We start from the raw sequence: 17,119 nt of genomic DNA, 5'->3' as shown, positions 1-17,119 counted from the left end.
AAATCCACACATTTTGAACGAATAATATTAAATAGATCTAAAAAAAACAAAAAAAAAAATTTGAAACCTTCACTCTTTTGGGAAAAATGTGTGCAGCTAAGTTCAAATCATAACTTATGGATTTAGTAAATTATAACATTTTTTTTTTAAAACTTGAATGTACTTAATTTTTCAAAAAAAAGAAAACTTTTCGTATATTTTTTTATTTTTATTAATTTCAGAAAAAAACACTTGTTTAAGAAAAATAAAATATTTTTATGGAACTTGTAGATTGGTTGTTTGTATGCAACATATAAAAAATCCACACATTTTGGACAATTAATATTGAATAGATTTAAGAAATTGGAAAAAAAATTTGAAACCTTCATTTTTTTGGGGAAGAAAGTGTGTAAATCCCTTCAAATCTTGAGTTTTCTTTACATTGTCGCTTACAATTTGTTGTTCTAACAATAATAAACTCACTTTTTTTCTTAAAAAAGTTGAATGTTCTTCAAAAAGTCCTTCCTCCACTTTAGCAAGTTGAAATCACTAAGGGCCCGTTTGATAACGTTTCTGCCGTTTCTGTTTTAAGAAACGGCAGAAACATAAATTTCCGTTTCTAGAAATAGAAACGGAATTGAAAGTGTTTGATAAGTCATGTTTTTAGAAGTCGATAGTAACCAATGAAAGAATGGCCACAAGTCGTTTCCAGAAACGGTGAAACAAGTTCAACTTGCGCCTAGGTCGTTTCTTGAACCATAAATAAGTAAAAATTTCTATTTCTATTTCTGAAAATAAGTGAAACGGAACAGTTTTATCAAACGCTTTTTACTCCGTTTCTGCTGTTTTTGGAAACAGAAACGGCAGAAACGCGTTTCTTGAAACGTTATCAAACGGGCCCTAAGTTTTTGTTTCAAATCTTGTTCCTTGCTTGAATGCTTCTCTAATAGGTAGGACCAACTTAGAAGAAGAAATGGAAGTGTAAAAGGAAACTCTGTTTCAAAGAAATATTAAAAAAACCAAGACACAAGACCCAAATGCCCATTTAAAAGTATGATAGACACCTATATGTACTAATACACATCGATACATACTGATATGTACCAATACAACATGGAAAATTTATAAAGGTGTCAAACGTATGTATCGGTATGTATCGTGAGTATCGATATGTATCGGTCTATACATACTGATACAATACGACATGTACCAATATGGTATGATACTTACGAAATGATATGAACTTAGTATTTCTCCCCTGTATCGTACCGGCATGTATAGTGCCGATATCGATCGATACTGATACATATCAGCTGATGTGGTTCGATACTGCCGATACTTTAAACCATGGTTGCATGCACCTCTATGTCACTATGGAGGAAAGCATTCTTCATATCTAACCAATACAAGCGCCAATCTCTATTAATTGCCGATGATAAGAGAACCATTATCGAATTATGCTTAGCCACAAGAGCAAATGTCTCCTGATAGTCAGTCCCATACACTTGACTGTACCCTTTGGCCACCAACCTTGCCTTGTACCTCTTAACAATACCATTTGATTGGTACTTGAGAGTGTAGACCTACCTACATCCAACTGGAACTCTCCCCTTAGGATGATTAGCCAGTTTTCAAGTACAATTCTTCTCAAGTGCTGTTATCTCTTAAGACATGGCTTGCTTCCACTTTGGATTAGACATGGCCTCAGTGACATTATTGGGAATGGAAATAGAGGAGAGGGCAACAATAAAGACAACACTTGTAGGAGAGAGAGCATCATAGGAAACAAACTAGGCTATAGGATTAGTGAAACTTTATTTCCATTATAGAAATAGGAAGGTTTAACTCAAAACTCAGAAATATGATGCTGATTTAAGGGAAATATGAATTGTGTGAAATTGACACCAACCCTACTTTATTTATAATAGTAGCGGTATGAGTACAAGTGCAAATATGCCTTATGGACAATTCTACCTTTATACTTATATTGCAACACTCCCCCTCAACTTGGTGCATGGATATCTCACATGCCCAACTTTCACAAAATAGGATGGAAAACCTTAGCACTAAGACCATTTGTATGGACATCTACTAAATGATCTTCAAACCTTACAAAAGGAATGCATATAGACACTACTCCAGCTTCTTCTTCATAAAATGCCTGACAATCTCCACATGCTTCGCGCTACCATGCTGAACTGGGTTATGTGCGATACTAATAGCTGATTTGTTATCACAATACAACATCATATTATGCAGTTGAACTTGAACACCCAAATCCTGAAGTAGTCCCTGAAGCCAAAGTAGCTCACAAATACCATGGCTCTAAACTCTGCCTCTGCACTAAATCTAGCACCATTGCCTGCTACTTGCTGTGCCATGTGATAGGATTACCGCTAAGGTACTAATAGATAATAGGTTAGTAGAAACATTTGGGACACTGGATATTTCCCATCCCAGGATTAGAGGGAGCCATCAGCAACTTGTGTTTTAGTTTTACTTGAGGAAGGGGAATACTGAGAAAAATGACTAGGAGAACTAGTTATATGATCTGTTGCACCTGAGTCAATTATCTAGGGATGAGAGACACGACTAATGCACAATAATCACCAAAGGAAATACTTGAGTGAGCAAAGTGGGACTCAAATGGAACTAGTGTCCAGGCGACTGTCGCCTTATTGCACTGCATATTGCCTTATATTTTTTTATTTATTTATGCCAAATATACTTAAGATAATATTCATAAATAAGTAAATACCCCATATTTGAATCCAATAAAAATAATTTAAAAATCAAATTCCAAAAGTATAAAAAGTCAACCCCTAGTCTAAGAGAAAAAACTGGATTTTTGGTTGCAGAAGCAATTTTCAACTTTCAAGTGCTGTGGTTTTTCTCAATTCTGAAAATTTTATAAATCTTGTCATGGTAAAACATTACTAAAAATCAAAAGTCCGGTAAAATAATCTTATGTTTTGATGTCCTTAAAATTATTTCATTCAAGCGATTTTAACAGCATTCGTGCACTTTAAAGTAAGTTTGACTGAAATATAACTTTGTCATTACAACTCAGATTTAAGTAATTTTAGACTTATTGGAAAGTTGGTTTTGTGCTATATCTAATACAAAAAGTCTAATGTAAAAGTAAAATTATTTGACCAGTAAAACTTATTATAGAACAAGAGCATTTCTCTAAATATTGATTTTTATCACTTAATGTGATTTAGTGTTGATTTTTGATGGTACAAGGTATATGTTAAATAATGTTAGAAAAACGTGAAAATAAAAAATAACATTTGGTTGCATTGTTTGCCTTTAGGTGGGCGTTTTGTCTCCTAAGTGCTTAGGCATCCCTCCAATGCCTTGGTTCGTCTTGTTGCTGTGACAACTACAACAGAGGAGGATGGGGCTTCCACCCTGGTCATCAGACGACACAAAAGAGAGATCTCATCTTGTGAAAAAGAAGCACTAGCGGGGCTAGCAGCAATAGAAGCATCAGAGGTCTTAGATTGATTGGTTTGGGGTTGATTTGAGCATCCATGACCTTGGCCACTGTTATGGGAGTTTGCTGGCCGCCTATGAAGTTTCCAGTAGGACGCCGTAGTGTGCCTGTCCTTACCATAATAAGCACATTTAACCAGTTCCTTCTCAGTAGTAGAACGATCACTTGGTTTGGCAGTACCACCACGAGATTGAGATTCAGTTTCCTGACCAAAGGTATAAATCAGAGCGTTCCGGTGGGACATGCTGGAGCATAGCAGTATGTTGACTCTTTTCAGATTGAACCAAAGAATAAGCCTGTTTTACTGTTTGGGAAAGGATCACGATTAAGAATATGTGCTCGGATTTGATCAAACTCCACATTTAAGCCAGCCAGAAAATCATACACTCGCAACATGTCTTCACACTTCTTAAAGCCAATAACATCAGTGGCGCAGGTAAGCCGATAAGTCTCATAATAACTTAATTCCTGCCACATACTGTGTAGCTTAGAATAATACTAAGTGAGAGTTGACTCCTTCTGTGTGGTGCCATGTATTTTCTGCCGCAACTCATTACCATGGAACTAAATCTCGGACTTCTCGGCCGAAATTTGGGAAGTTTCGGTGGACCTTGAGACGACACTTGGTTCGTGGGAAATTTTGGAAAAAATACCTAGTTTCAGCCCTAATTTCTAGCAAACCCAAGATTTAGTTCCTTGCTCATAGCACTGGGCATTATTCCTTACCTGGGAATTGTATCTTTCGTTGCCTGCTATATTATAGCAGTGGTATCTAACAACAGATAATCCCGAGCAATGGTAGGAGCCATCGAATTCAGCAAGGACATAACCAGGGAATTGGCAACATTCCATTTGTCCTGAGTAGAACTAGTAGTTGTAAGGCAGACAGTAGCACCTGTGAGATGCCCAGAGTAGCCACGGGAACTTATAGATAGGAAGCATGATCTGAACCACATCAAATAGTTATTCCCATCCAAGTTGATGGAGCTAATAGGGGTAATCACCATGTGAATCACGACCCACTTTGTCCAAAACAGTTGACGCAGTCATATTATCTGACGCTATAGTCGCTGATCTTAAAAAATATCCACGAACTAATCGCTTGAGCAAATCACATGCTACGCCAAATGTATCAGAGAGAGATAAAAAAAAAAAAAAAAAGATCTAATAAGGCATAATGGTCTGATTAGACCATAGGGATAAACCAATCACCAAAAAAGGGCCCTTGGTGGGATAAACTCACCACTGAGGGTGATGAAGGGACTGCTGCCCCAGAAGAAGGTAGAGAGAGAGAGAGAGAGAGAGAGAGAGAAGAAGGGAGGCGAGAGAGTTTGAGGCTTCATAGGTGAGGTGATAGAGGGTGAGAAGTGAGAGAGAGAGAGAGAGAGAGAGAGAGAGAGAGAGAGAGAGAGAGAGAGAGAGAGAGAGAGAGAAGGGAGGCGAGAGAGTTTGAGGCTTCATGTGTGAGGTGATGGAGGGTGAGAAGTGAGAGGAGAGAGAGAAAGCTAAACGATGGAAGGGTTAGGGTTTAGAAAGATCGCAGTTTGGATCTTTGCTCTGATACCATGTTGATTTTGGGGAATATAACTTGTTTCAAATTGACACCAACCCTCCTTTATTTAATTGTAGATATGTGAGTACAAGTACAATGCTACCCTTATACCCACATAACAATAGAAGAGAAGGAATGTTACCCGACTGAGGAAAGTGGATCTCAAGATGTGGATCCAAAGAGGACTCTTGGCAGGTCTTCTTTCCCTTCTTTTGTGCACAAATAACTCCTTCTAATTACTAGAACCACCACATGAATGATCACCAACATAAAAATTATCCACCTCTTTAAAAACAACAGCAGCAACAACTCTGCCTTTTCCCAACTAAATGGGATCAGCTACATGGATCTATCAAAGGAAAAGATAAGAGGTAGAAGAGAGAAAAGGGGGATGATCAAGAAAAGAAATAAGGCAATGCAACTCCTTCGGATCATCCCACTGAACGCAGCCTGCCACATGGATCTTTGCCCTCCAAATAGCTCTGTCTGATGCCATACTAGAGTTAAGACCAAGCTTTTGCATGTCTTTCCTTACCAACTCATCAATGCTTATTTTAGGTCTATCCCTAGCTTTACTAGCTCCTTCCAATAGGATTTGATCACTCCTCCGTACTTGAGCATCCCCAGGCCCTGATATCCACTTTCATCCCTTAATTCAACCCTTGGGTCTTCGTCCCAACCCGACGAGATCTTCCCTGCCCCCTCCCCCTCTTCTCCTCTACAGGTTCTTGGCACTCCATCTTGCTTGGCGATCCCTCACCTCTTGTCACCCTTGCGACTTCTATGTGCAGTTTGAATCTTGCACTGGCTGCCACGATTCTGCTCCCTCTGGTCCTTCGTCACCATGCCGCCACTACTTATGTCACCTTTCTTGAAGTTGAAACTGATGACTCTCCCTCTCTGCTCGTGACCTACGCCTCCTTCGTTGCTGCTGAAGCCACCACTTTGCTTGTGACTCTCGATAGGCATGCATCTATTGATTCCGTTGCTTCCTCGTTTGCTACATCCTCGCCCTTACTGGCTACTTCCTCCTTTGCCCTCCGAGGGCTTTGCCTCTGCTGTCATCCATGCAATCGACATTGATGATACCCCCCCTGAGGTCTGGTTTCATGTTGTCCTTGAGAACAATTGTCCTTCGACTCCTACCGCCAAGCTGTCTGCTGCCTCTAAGGGCATTAGTATTGCATCTACAGTCGACAACCCTTCTCCTTCCCAGAACATCTTGCTGTCGATCACCGCTGCTGCTACTCCTTCCAAGACAATGCTTCATTAGCCAGTGACCATCAGTCGGTGTGGGCTGTTTTGGTCTACTTTGGGTGCGACAGAGCCTGTTGGTTGTGTGGAGGCTCCTTTAGGTGCTTGCAAGTGTGTGGGCCCTTTCTTGGTGCATCTCACTACAAGGGTTCGGGTATGTCCCCTCAACGACAGAGGACTTACATTGACTTCTTCAGTGGTTTAAAGCCCTTCCACTTGTTCAGGTACAAGTAACACTTGCAAGTGGGCTCAGTCCTTCCCTCGTGGTAGAACATGGATGCCAACTAGTAGTCATTGTCTAGCACTCTCTTGTGATTCACCTGCAGCTAGTCACACGAGAATTTGGGGCATGGGTATAACAGCATCGCTCCAGTACTGAGATGGGACCTGTCTGGCATACATCATTGCACGTGCAACCTCTAAATACCGGTTTTTACATTCAGCCACTCCATTCTAAGCTGGAGTACCAATGCAGCTAGTATAATGTAGAATCCCATAATCAGCAAGGTACTTGAAACTGGCCTTCCATGTACTTCGTTCCATTATCACTTCGAAGAATTTTCAGAGTAGAATTAAACTGTGTCTAAATTATGTTATGCAAACCCTAAAAAAAAAAACTGAACACCTCATTCTTTTTTTGCATCATATACACCCAAATTGTGCGTGTGTAATAATCGATGAATGACACAAACTATCGTTTGATAGAAATAGATGCTCGGTGGGATGGACCCCAAATATCAAAGTGAACCAAATGGAAAATTGAAGAACTTTTATTTAATTGAAAATAACTGGAACATATTTGTTTAGCCAGAGTATAAGCTTCGCAAAAAAATATTCCTATGATTAAAGTATCGGTATCGGTCGCCGTATCGGTTGGCCAAAATTAAGATACGTATCGGAGGGTATCGTATCGTATCGGAGATACGCATATAAATGGATATGAAACATCTTTTTAAACACTTGTGTATAAAAAATTTGTTAAAAAAAGCTATTGATAACATGTATTATGCATAAACACTAAATTGAGGGTATCACACTAAGAATTCAAGGTTTGTAGTTTTTCCATAAATGTAAAATCCTTGTTCCCAACCTTGATTTCCACTTTAGTTAGAGAGAAATATGGCTGGCAGCAAATTTGGAACAAAAACCCCTCAAAATATCGTGTTTTTTGAAAAATATCCATCTTGGCCATTATATGACCGTAGCGCCCTGTACTAGTACATACTAATACTCACCGATACGTACCGATCGATACTTACTGATACTCACCGATACATACTGATACTCATCGATACGTACTGATCAATACATACCAATACTCACTGATATGTACAGATACATACCAAAACGTATATTTCACCTTGATTTTATATTTTTCATAGAGTATCAGTACGTATCGATGGTGTATCGGTGCATATTGGTATGTATCGTGGCATATATATCGATACGAAAGGATTTTAAAAATTTCATGTATCGTATTGGTTAGCTAAATTTAAGATACGTATCAGAGGGTATCGTATCGGTATCGGAGATACTTTAAACCATGTTCCTATCACATTGCTTCACTAATTGCAGAAATAAAAGAGATAATGTCCCAAGTGGAGGGTGTCCTAAACGACAATGCAATTGTTGCAGATCAGAGAGAACAGAGTGTTGCTGATGAGGAGTAGTAGAAACCGCAGCTGTAGGGAGACAAAAATCATCAAGCAAATATAGACCACCTGCTCCTTACCACATCTAATCGTTTGCTCCGTTACCAGATCCTAAAAAATGCAGTGGGAAGGAAAAAAGTTGATTTCACAGTTGAAGTCCCTAGTAAGTCTACTAATATATGGCATGTTAGTAGTAAATTTTGGGATGCAAAACTGAATTTAATGTGAGGGAAGAACACTAAATAGAACCCTTTCCAGAGACTAAAGATAGGGTGCCATCTGCGAGACTGCGATCCGTACTTTCTCTTTGCCTAAGGTGGGTAAATACTGGTGAAAAAGGTTGGAAGAACAAGTCATATGATTAGTGGCACAGGAGTCAATGATCCAAGGACTGAAGACTACCGATGCACAGTGACCACCAAACAAGATACCTGAATGGGAAAAGTTGGAACATGAAGGGATTGAATTGGCAGGAGCTGATGAATTGGAAGCCTTGAGCATGTGCCTGAAAGCTTGGAGTTCCTCTTGGGAGAGATCAGTATCAGTTGTAGATGGTTTGTCCATCGTTTCAACCTGGTTACTCTTGTTCTTGGATTTACCACGAGCACGCTTAGCTTGAAAATCAGCTGGTTTCCCGTTAAGCTTCCAACATGTTGCTTTGGTATGGTATGGTTTGTTGTAGTATTCATATTTTACCAACTCCCTAGTAGTGTCACTAGTACAGGTGTCCCTCAGAAGTAGTGGAACCAGTCTGTAGGGCTGATTTTTCAGTAGTGGGAGGATGAAGCATAGAGTTACGATGACACTCCTCTGTATGAACCAGAGCAAAGGATTGTTCCAGAGTAGGGAAGGGAGATCTGCTCAGTACCTAGACACGAATTTGATCATACTCAATGTTCAAACCAGCTAAAAATCATATGCCCTGATTTTGTCCTCATGCTTTGTATAGGGAGCAATGTCCTCAGCACTTAAAGGGTGATAGTTTGCAAAAAGTGATCAAGCTCATACCACAGAGTGTGAAATTCAGTATAGTATTTGGACACAAATAGATCTTGCTGAGTAGTGTTACGAACCTTGTTGCGAAGATCAAATACCTGAACATCATTGCTGATTTGTCCATAGGTTTCCTCAGCAGCAGCCCAGATCTAAGCAGCAGTTTCTAACAATAAGAACCCTCTAGAAATAGACTGATGAATAGAATTAATCAGGAAAGACATTACCAAAGAGTCATTAGTAATCCATATGTCTTGGACAATACATTCTGCAGAGATTTTTTATGATTTGCCTATGATATGTCCAGTGAGACCTCTGGCACAATGGTAAGATAGGTAGATCTAGACCACATGAGGTAATTAGTTCCCTCCAATTTCACAGAGCTACTAATGCCAAAGGGCATATATTCATTGCGACCTTGCCCATTAGATGCTGAGGTTGCAGTAGTTACTTCAGACATGATGGGACCAAGGAGAAATCGACGAGCAGGAGAAATACCAAAACTTCAAAATGAGTCAGAAAGAGCCCAGGCTTGGATCGAATTTCCCTGTAGGGGTAATGAGGAACTCCTCCAAATATTGTCTGATTCTGATGAAGAATTGGTTAGATATGAAAAATTAAGGTTTCGGGAGAAAACCCTAAATTTTCAAGAAGATGAGAATCACACACAGAGCCTTGGCGGATGGGGCCACAGGGCACCGATCTCCTCTGTAGTGGTGAGGAATGTCTCTTCCAAATATTGTTGGTGTATGATGTTTTGTATTCTGTCACAGTTTAATCCAGGGAGTACTGGTGCAACGCCTCGATAGGCGCCTTACTGATCTTAGGGTTTTTCGCTATATATATTTTTAGCGAGGGTTTCTTTCTCTGTAATGCAAGTAATACTGAGAGGTGTAAGGGATGAGCGTTGTAACCCTATTCTCCATTAATAGTGAAGCATGATCTCATCTCATCGGGGACGTAAGCAACGTTGCCGAACCTCGTAAATCTGTGTGCATTGTTTGTTCTGTTTTTTCCATTATCTTCTGCATTGTTTTAGGGTTGCGTTTCTACAAATTGGTATCAGAGCTCTAGGTTTTCGTTTTCTAGGGTTTACTATCACGATGGTAGGGAAGAGATTGAATGCCAAGTATGATATCGAGTGGTTCAATGGGAAGAACAATTTCACCCTCTGGCGTTAAAGGATGAAGGATCTTTTGATATAACAGGGTTTGACGAAAACGTTGGTGAAGTCGAAGAAACCTGCAAAAATTACTGACGAAGATTGGGAAGAGATGGAGGAAAAGGCGGTAAGTGCTATTCGTTTGAATCTTTCTGATGATGCCCTACAATATGTTGTGGGTATCGAATATGCACTGCAGTTATGGGCGAAACTTGAAAGTATCTACATGATGAAGTCGTTAACGAATAGCTTGTTTGTGAAGAAGCAATTGTATTCTCTATAGATGGAGGAAGGTACGGATCTATTAGAACATCTTAACTTGTTCAATCAGATTGTAAGTAAACTTACAAACCTGGAGGTTAAGATCGAGGATGAAGACAAGGCGTTACTGTTGCTGTCGTCGCTCCCAGAATCATATGATCACCTGGTGACGACTATCTTGTACGGGAAGGAGACTCTTGAGATGGATGAAGTCGCGGTTGTCCTCATGTCCAATGATATAAGGAAGAAGGCTAGTAGTACGAAATCTCAAGGAGAAAGTCTTTTCGGAGGTGATAAGGAGCAGGAAAGAGAGATCAAATCAGAAGGGATCTGGGAAGAGTCGATCGAAATCAAAAGGGCAAAGACAAAGGTCTTTTGTTACTATTGCAAGAAGGAAGGTCATCTGAAGAGAGAGTGCTTGAAGAGGAAGGCGGACTTGAAGAAGAAAGGTGTAAATAAGGCATCTGAGGAAGCTAGTGTGGCTGACAGTTCAGATGGAGATATACTTTCTATATCATCAGGTAAGAATCAACCTTTTGATTCTTGGATTTTAGATTCTGGATGTTCATATCACATGTGTCTACATAAGGATTGGTTTGATACATATCAACCATATAATGGTGGGCCTGTCCTAATGGGGAATGATGCTGTATGCAAGACCATTGGGATATGCACTATTAAAATCAAGATGTTTGATGGGATAGTAAGAACTTTAGTAGATGTAAGACATGTACCAGAATTAAGGAAAAACTTAGGGCACTTGACTCAAATGGTTGCAAGTGCATAGCAGAAGGTGGAGTTCTCAAAGTTATTAAGGGTGTTATGGTTGTCATGAAGGGACAACTAACAGGAAACCTATACAGACTTATAGGGAGCACTGTTACAGGTGGAGGATCTGTGATTACAGATGCAGGATCTGATACATATGATACCTATCTGTGGCATATACGGTTAGGGCATATGGGAGAGAAAGAGGATTGATGGAGCTTCATAAAAGGAAACTGTTGAAGGGAGTGAAAACTTGTAAACTGAACTTTTGCAAGTATTGTGTGTTCGGGAAACAGTGCGAGGTTAGTTTCAAAACTGCAAAACATAAGAGTAAAGGGGTGTCTGATTATATACACAGTGATGTATGGGGTCCTTCAACAACAAAATCTAAAGGTGGGGCAGAATACTTTATGACCTTTGTTGATGATTACTCCAGGAAAGTCTGGATCTACTTCATGAAGCATAAAAGGGAGGTGTTCACTAAATTTAAGGAATGGAAGGCTAAGGTAGAAAGGAAGACAGGAAAGAAAATTAAGTACTTGAGAACAGATAATGGAGGGGAGTACATGTACAAGCCATTTCTAGAATTGTGCAAAGCTGAAAGGATTACACGTCACTTCATGGTTCCAAAGAAACCACAGCAAAATGGTGTAGCTGAAAGGATGAACATAACACTTCTGGAAAGAGCTCGGAGTATGAGGCTGATTGCAGGGTTGAGCAAGAGATTTTGGGCAGAAGCTGTGAATATGGCATGTTTCCTCATCAACAAGTCTCCATCAAAGGCGATTGATTGTAAAATTCCTGAAGAGGTATAGACAGGAAAACCAATAGATTATTTTCTTCTAAAAATATTTGGTTGTCCAGCCTATGCGCATGTTGAGAGTGAGCAGCATTCCAAGTTAGACTCAAAGTCTAAGCAGTGTATCTTTCTTGGTTTTAAGAAAGACGTAAAGGGATTCAAATTGTGAGATCCAAGTTCATAGAAAGTTATGGTTAGCAGGGACGTAGTGTTTGATGAGCCTCATATGGTGAAGTCAAATCGCAATTCACAAGCAGTTGATAAAAATAAAGAAGGTTCTACTGTGCAGGTGGAGTTAGGTGAGTCAGAAACAACAAGAGAGAATGAGTCATCCAGTGACTTACCAGGACAACAAGAAGCAGTAGAAGTTCTTTATACTGTGACAAAAGGCAAAAGGAAGCGTACTCACAAAGCACCTGTGAGATACGAGTTTGAGGACATGGTTGCCTATGCCCTCATTGTAGGTACAGGTGATCCATCTTCTTATCATGATGCATTGAGTGATACACAACATGATAAATGGATGGAAGCTATAATGGAGGAAATAGAGTCTCTCCAAAAGAACAAGACTTGGGAGATTGTTGAAAAACCCAAGGGAAGAAAAATCATTGGGTGTAAATGGGTCTTTCGTATGAAAGAGGCAGCATCTGAGAAGAAGCGTGAAAGGTATAAGGCCAGACTTGTAGCCAAGGGCTATGCATAGAAGGACGGGATAGACTGCAATGAAATATTTTCTCCAGTGGTAAAACACATTTCGATCCGGGTATTACTTGCTTTGGTGGCCATGTATGATTTGGAGCTTGAACAACTTGATGTGAATACTGCATTTCTTTATGGTGACTTGGAGGAATAGATTTACATGGAACAACTTGAAGGTTTTAAGGTGCAAGGAAAGGAAGATCATGTTTGTCTGCTTAACAGGTTGCTTAATGGTCTTAAACAATCTCCTAGGTAGTGGTACAAGCGCTTTGATTCCCACATGATGAAGATTGGCTACCCAAGAAAGGAGTATGATAGTTGTGTTTATTATAAAGTGTCAAGTGATAATTCCATTATTTTATTGATGCTTTATGTTGATGACATGCTCATTGCTGCAAAAAATAAACATGATATAGTCTCTTTGAAGTCTTTGTTGAGTGCTGAATTTGAGATGAAGGATCTTGGTGCTGTTAAGAAGATCCTTGGCATGAAAATCCTTAAGAGATAGAAATGCAGGAAAACTTTGGGTAACTCAGAAGAGGTATATTGAAAAGGTGTTAGAGCATTTCAACATGGAAAAAGCTAAGCCGATTAGCACTCCGTTAGTTAGCCACTTCAAGTTATCTGAAAAGGAATGCCCTACAACACATGAGGAGGTGGAGCATATGTCTTAGTTCCCCTATGCTAGCGCAGTTGGGAGTCTCATGTATGCTATGATTTGTAGCAGGCCAGATTTGTCTCATACAGTCAGTGTTAGCAGATACATGAGTAATCCAGGGAAGGAGCATTGGAATGCAATTAAGTGGATCTTCATATATTTGAGCAAGACTAAAGATATAGGTGTTATGTCAGTGGTAAGGGAAGTTCCACAGAATTGGCGGGTTATGTTGATTCTGACTATGCTGGTGATTTAGATAAGAGGAGGTCTACTACAGGATATGTATTTACATTGGCTGGTGGACCTATATCATGGAGGGCGATGCTTCAGCCTACAGTTGCCATTGTCTACTATAGAGGTAGAGTACATAGCGGTAGTTGAGGCTGCCAAGGAAGGAGTCTGGTTGGCTGGACTGGTTCGTGAGTTGGGGTTGGAGCAAGGAGGTACAGTGTTACATTGTGACAGTTAGAGTGCCATACATCTTGCAAAGAATCAGGTGTTTCATGCAATGACAAAGCATATTGATGTGAGATTTCACAAGATCAGGGAGCTTATGTCAGAAGGCAGTATTCACTTGAGAAAAATTCATACAAATCTCAATCCTGCAGATATGTTTACCAAGCCAGTTACTACAGAGATGTTCGAGTCATGTTTGGACTTGATTAATATTACTTATTGTTGAAGATGAGGAACGCACCAAATAGGTGCAGATTTGTACCTCTGATAAGGTACGGGGATGAGGACATCTACAGATTATCTTTACAGGAGGCTCAACAAAATTCAAGCCAAGGTGGAGATTGTTGGTGTAGGATGTCTTGTATTCTGTCACAGTTAAATCCAGGGAGTACTGGTGCAGCTCCTTGACAGGCAGGATAGCGGTCCCGCTAGCCGGTTAGCGGGCCATGGGGGTTGCAAGGGGGGGCAAGAGGCCCCCTGCATAGTAGGGGGTGTAGGGGGGCGCACCCCCCTGCTTGAATTTTTTATTTGAAGGCAATTGTGTACTTTCCGGATTAGGGTTTTTCGCTATATATATTTGTAGCGAGGGTTTCTTTCTCTGTAATGCAAGCAAATACTAAGAGGTGTGAGGGACGAGCGCTGTAACCCTATTCTCCATTGATAGTGAAGCAGGATCTCATCTCACCGAGGACATAAGAAACATTGCCGAACCTTGTAAATCTGTGTGCATTGTTTGTTCTGGTTTTTCCATTATTTTCTGCATCGTTTTAGGGTTGCGTTTCTACAAATATCACCTAATTCTGAGGGAGGGAACCAAAAAATCGATGTGATCAGGGTTTTGGAGAAAACCTTAAAATTGCAGATAGGTATGGTCTTCAATGATGGATACTTCTTCAAGGTGCAGTGATTGATCTTCAAGAGGAGGTTTGACCTCAATAGAAGAAAGAATCAAACCCTAAGAAGGAAGAATCAAGAATTGCAAGGTAGGGAAATAGTACTCCAATTGCTTACTCACAAAGTTTTTAGGGTTTAAAACATTGAGGTAATGTGTAGGACAACAACTAGATCCATATGAATCACCTCATTAGTGCAGTCATATGCAGAATTAGGGGGACAAATAGAGAAGAAGGTGGAGGTTGAGAAGAAGGTGGAGGCTTGCGATTTGGGAGAAGAAAAAGGAAAGGCTGAAAAAACTTAGATCAGAAAAAGTGGCTCTGATACCATGTTAACAGACAAATTAGGATGGAATGCTTGAGGGACCTAACTGATCACACAAGCCCTTTATTTATAATAAGCAAAAGATAGTCATAAAAGAAGTACAAGTTATAATCCAATTACAACTAACCCCCATCCAGCCGCCCCACTCTATATAGGGTCGGTGGAAGGGGGTAAATACCCTAGTGCCCTTGCAGCACACTTAAATATTATTCTAACAGAAACCTACTAAGGGCACACATCTAATTACAATCTACCTACAAGGAAATAGTAAAGAAAAGTGACACTGGCACTACATCTAAACTGAGACTCAACTTAGATCATGATAGGAAACTCCCCCTATCGTAATCAAAACCCAACACACAACTAAAACAGAGTACTGCAGGACAATACCCCTGCAGTACTTATCTTAACATCTATCACGGGCCAAGTAAGACAAAATAAATTGATTATATGGATTTATTTTTAGTTGGGAGTGTAGTACCATTTCTGCCCTCTACAGGAAAAAAAGACTGCCACTTATTGTATGGAGGGCAATTTCGGTATTTTTATTGGTGCCTCAGTGTAGCCAACCGTGGTTACACATAGCAACCCCACCACCCCAAAAGAACTGTGCACGCGCACACACAAACACAACCATGCAGAATGTACCCAATTGTCCTTCAATTTTGGGAGGGTGGTATCGGTGCGGGATGAGAGCATTAAAAGCTCTCATGGTTAATGCTCTAGTGGTACACATTTTTAATGGCTCAGGACTAGCATTTTATTAAATTAGCACATCTCAAAGCTTTTCTAGGCTAAATTCCACACATTCAAATAGTTCTAACTGTATGTATGTGATTATAAGTAACTTTAAGCTAGAAATTTCATCACTTTGGTCATAGTTGTCATGGCACCTATGCGAACCAAGGCATTCAAAGGGGTGAAAAAATAAGTCAACACCAACAAGGCGCTTAGGCGACCCCAAAAAAAAAAAAAAAAAAAAAAAAAAAAAATTGCCAGGACGCCTTGACAATTATGACTCTGGTACTTGTGATAGTGGATTCTTCCGGATGTGCTCCAGTTACGGAGGGTTCTTACATTGCATTAATGGAAGTGTAACTAGAAGAAAAAGACTATTACTTTGAGAATAGAATCATTTGGTTTGATCGGCAAACTACGTGAGAAAATAGAGCTTCTTTCTTTGGCAAATAACAATTCGATTCAGTTGGTTTTGGTATTTCTTCCTGGCTCTTCCAGTCCTTCCCTGATTTGTGTGTTCTACTTGTATATTTGGTGTTTCAGTTTGTATTTAAAAGTTTTATTGATATTTCTGTTTCTGATCTCCCATTCAGGTAGTATCTTATATTGATCAAGGTTCTGAAGAGACTGAAATACCTTATAAATTTCTTAACATATAAGCCCAGAAAGTACAACATTTTGTTTTAAACTATTTACGTAAGGTGTTATACATCTTCGAGCAGGTTGAAGATGCAGAAACAATTGTAAAGCTAACTGAAGAAATGGAATCTATAGATGCTGCACTTCTTGAAGAGGCTGCCAATACTATTAGGGATTTGAACATGGCTTTGGATCAGTTTGAGTTGACTCAGCTGCTTTCTGGACCATATGATAAAGAAGGTGCTGTTATCTCCATCACGGCTGGTGCTGGGGGTACAGATGCACAGGTAAAATAGTTCTTCCAAGTGCTAACATAAGTAGCAATTCTTCTCCAGGTGTTTTATTTTATTGTTCTCTTCGACTATCTTATAGAAGTCTGCATCTTTATTGCTGTTCATACAGTATGCATTGGGCACAAATGTTCATCATACTTGCCATATTTGACTAGAAGGTCTTACTGGCTGACATAAGCATCTGGTATCAAAGGAAAGTTTTCTTTCCGTTTCTTTTTGAATGGTGTGGACAAAAGGTTGTGTGGATTTCACACTCCAAATTAGCAGATTGCCAAGGTCCATGTGGATGGCGTAAGCATCAGGCGCATGGATCATTTTGATTCCAAGTTATCTCCTAGCCGCAACTTACCCATTTAATGCTTGTTGCAGCTGAAAAAACCAAGGTGGTGTTGTAAATTTTCTTCATGTTCTCCTTGGTACAGAATGTTGTTGGATGCATTCCCAGTGTTGGTCCAAGTGACAAGGTTATTTTTCCAATGTTTTGGGGATATTTAGTCAA

General features: G+C 39.8%; 1 protein-coding gene across 1 annotated transcript in view; it reads left to right on the top strand.

The window, feature by feature from the left end:
- The window catches only part of LOC122090998 (peptide chain release factor PrfB1, chloroplastic), a 121,236-nt gene that overhangs the window by 42,402 nt on the left and 61,715 nt on the right, over window positions 1-17,119 (top strand). Inside the window, exon 4 of the mRNA XM_042660794.1 lies at window positions 16,411-16,614. Within this exon, the coding sequence (XP_042516728.1) occupies window positions 16,411-16,614 (204 nt within the window). The remainder of the gene's footprint in view (window positions 1-16,410; window positions 16,615-17,119) is intronic.

This window comes from Macadamia integrifolia, chromosome 2 (assembly GCF_013358625.1).
Source record: "Macadamia integrifolia cultivar HAES 741 chromosome 2, SCU_Mint_v3, whole genome shotgun sequence".
NCBI classification, from domain to species: domain Eukaryota; kingdom Viridiplantae; phylum Streptophyta; class Magnoliopsida; order Proteales; family Proteaceae; genus Macadamia; species Macadamia integrifolia.
The sequence above is the reverse complement of the archived record's forward strand: the minus strand, read 5'-3'. Positions and strand labels throughout refer to the sequence as shown.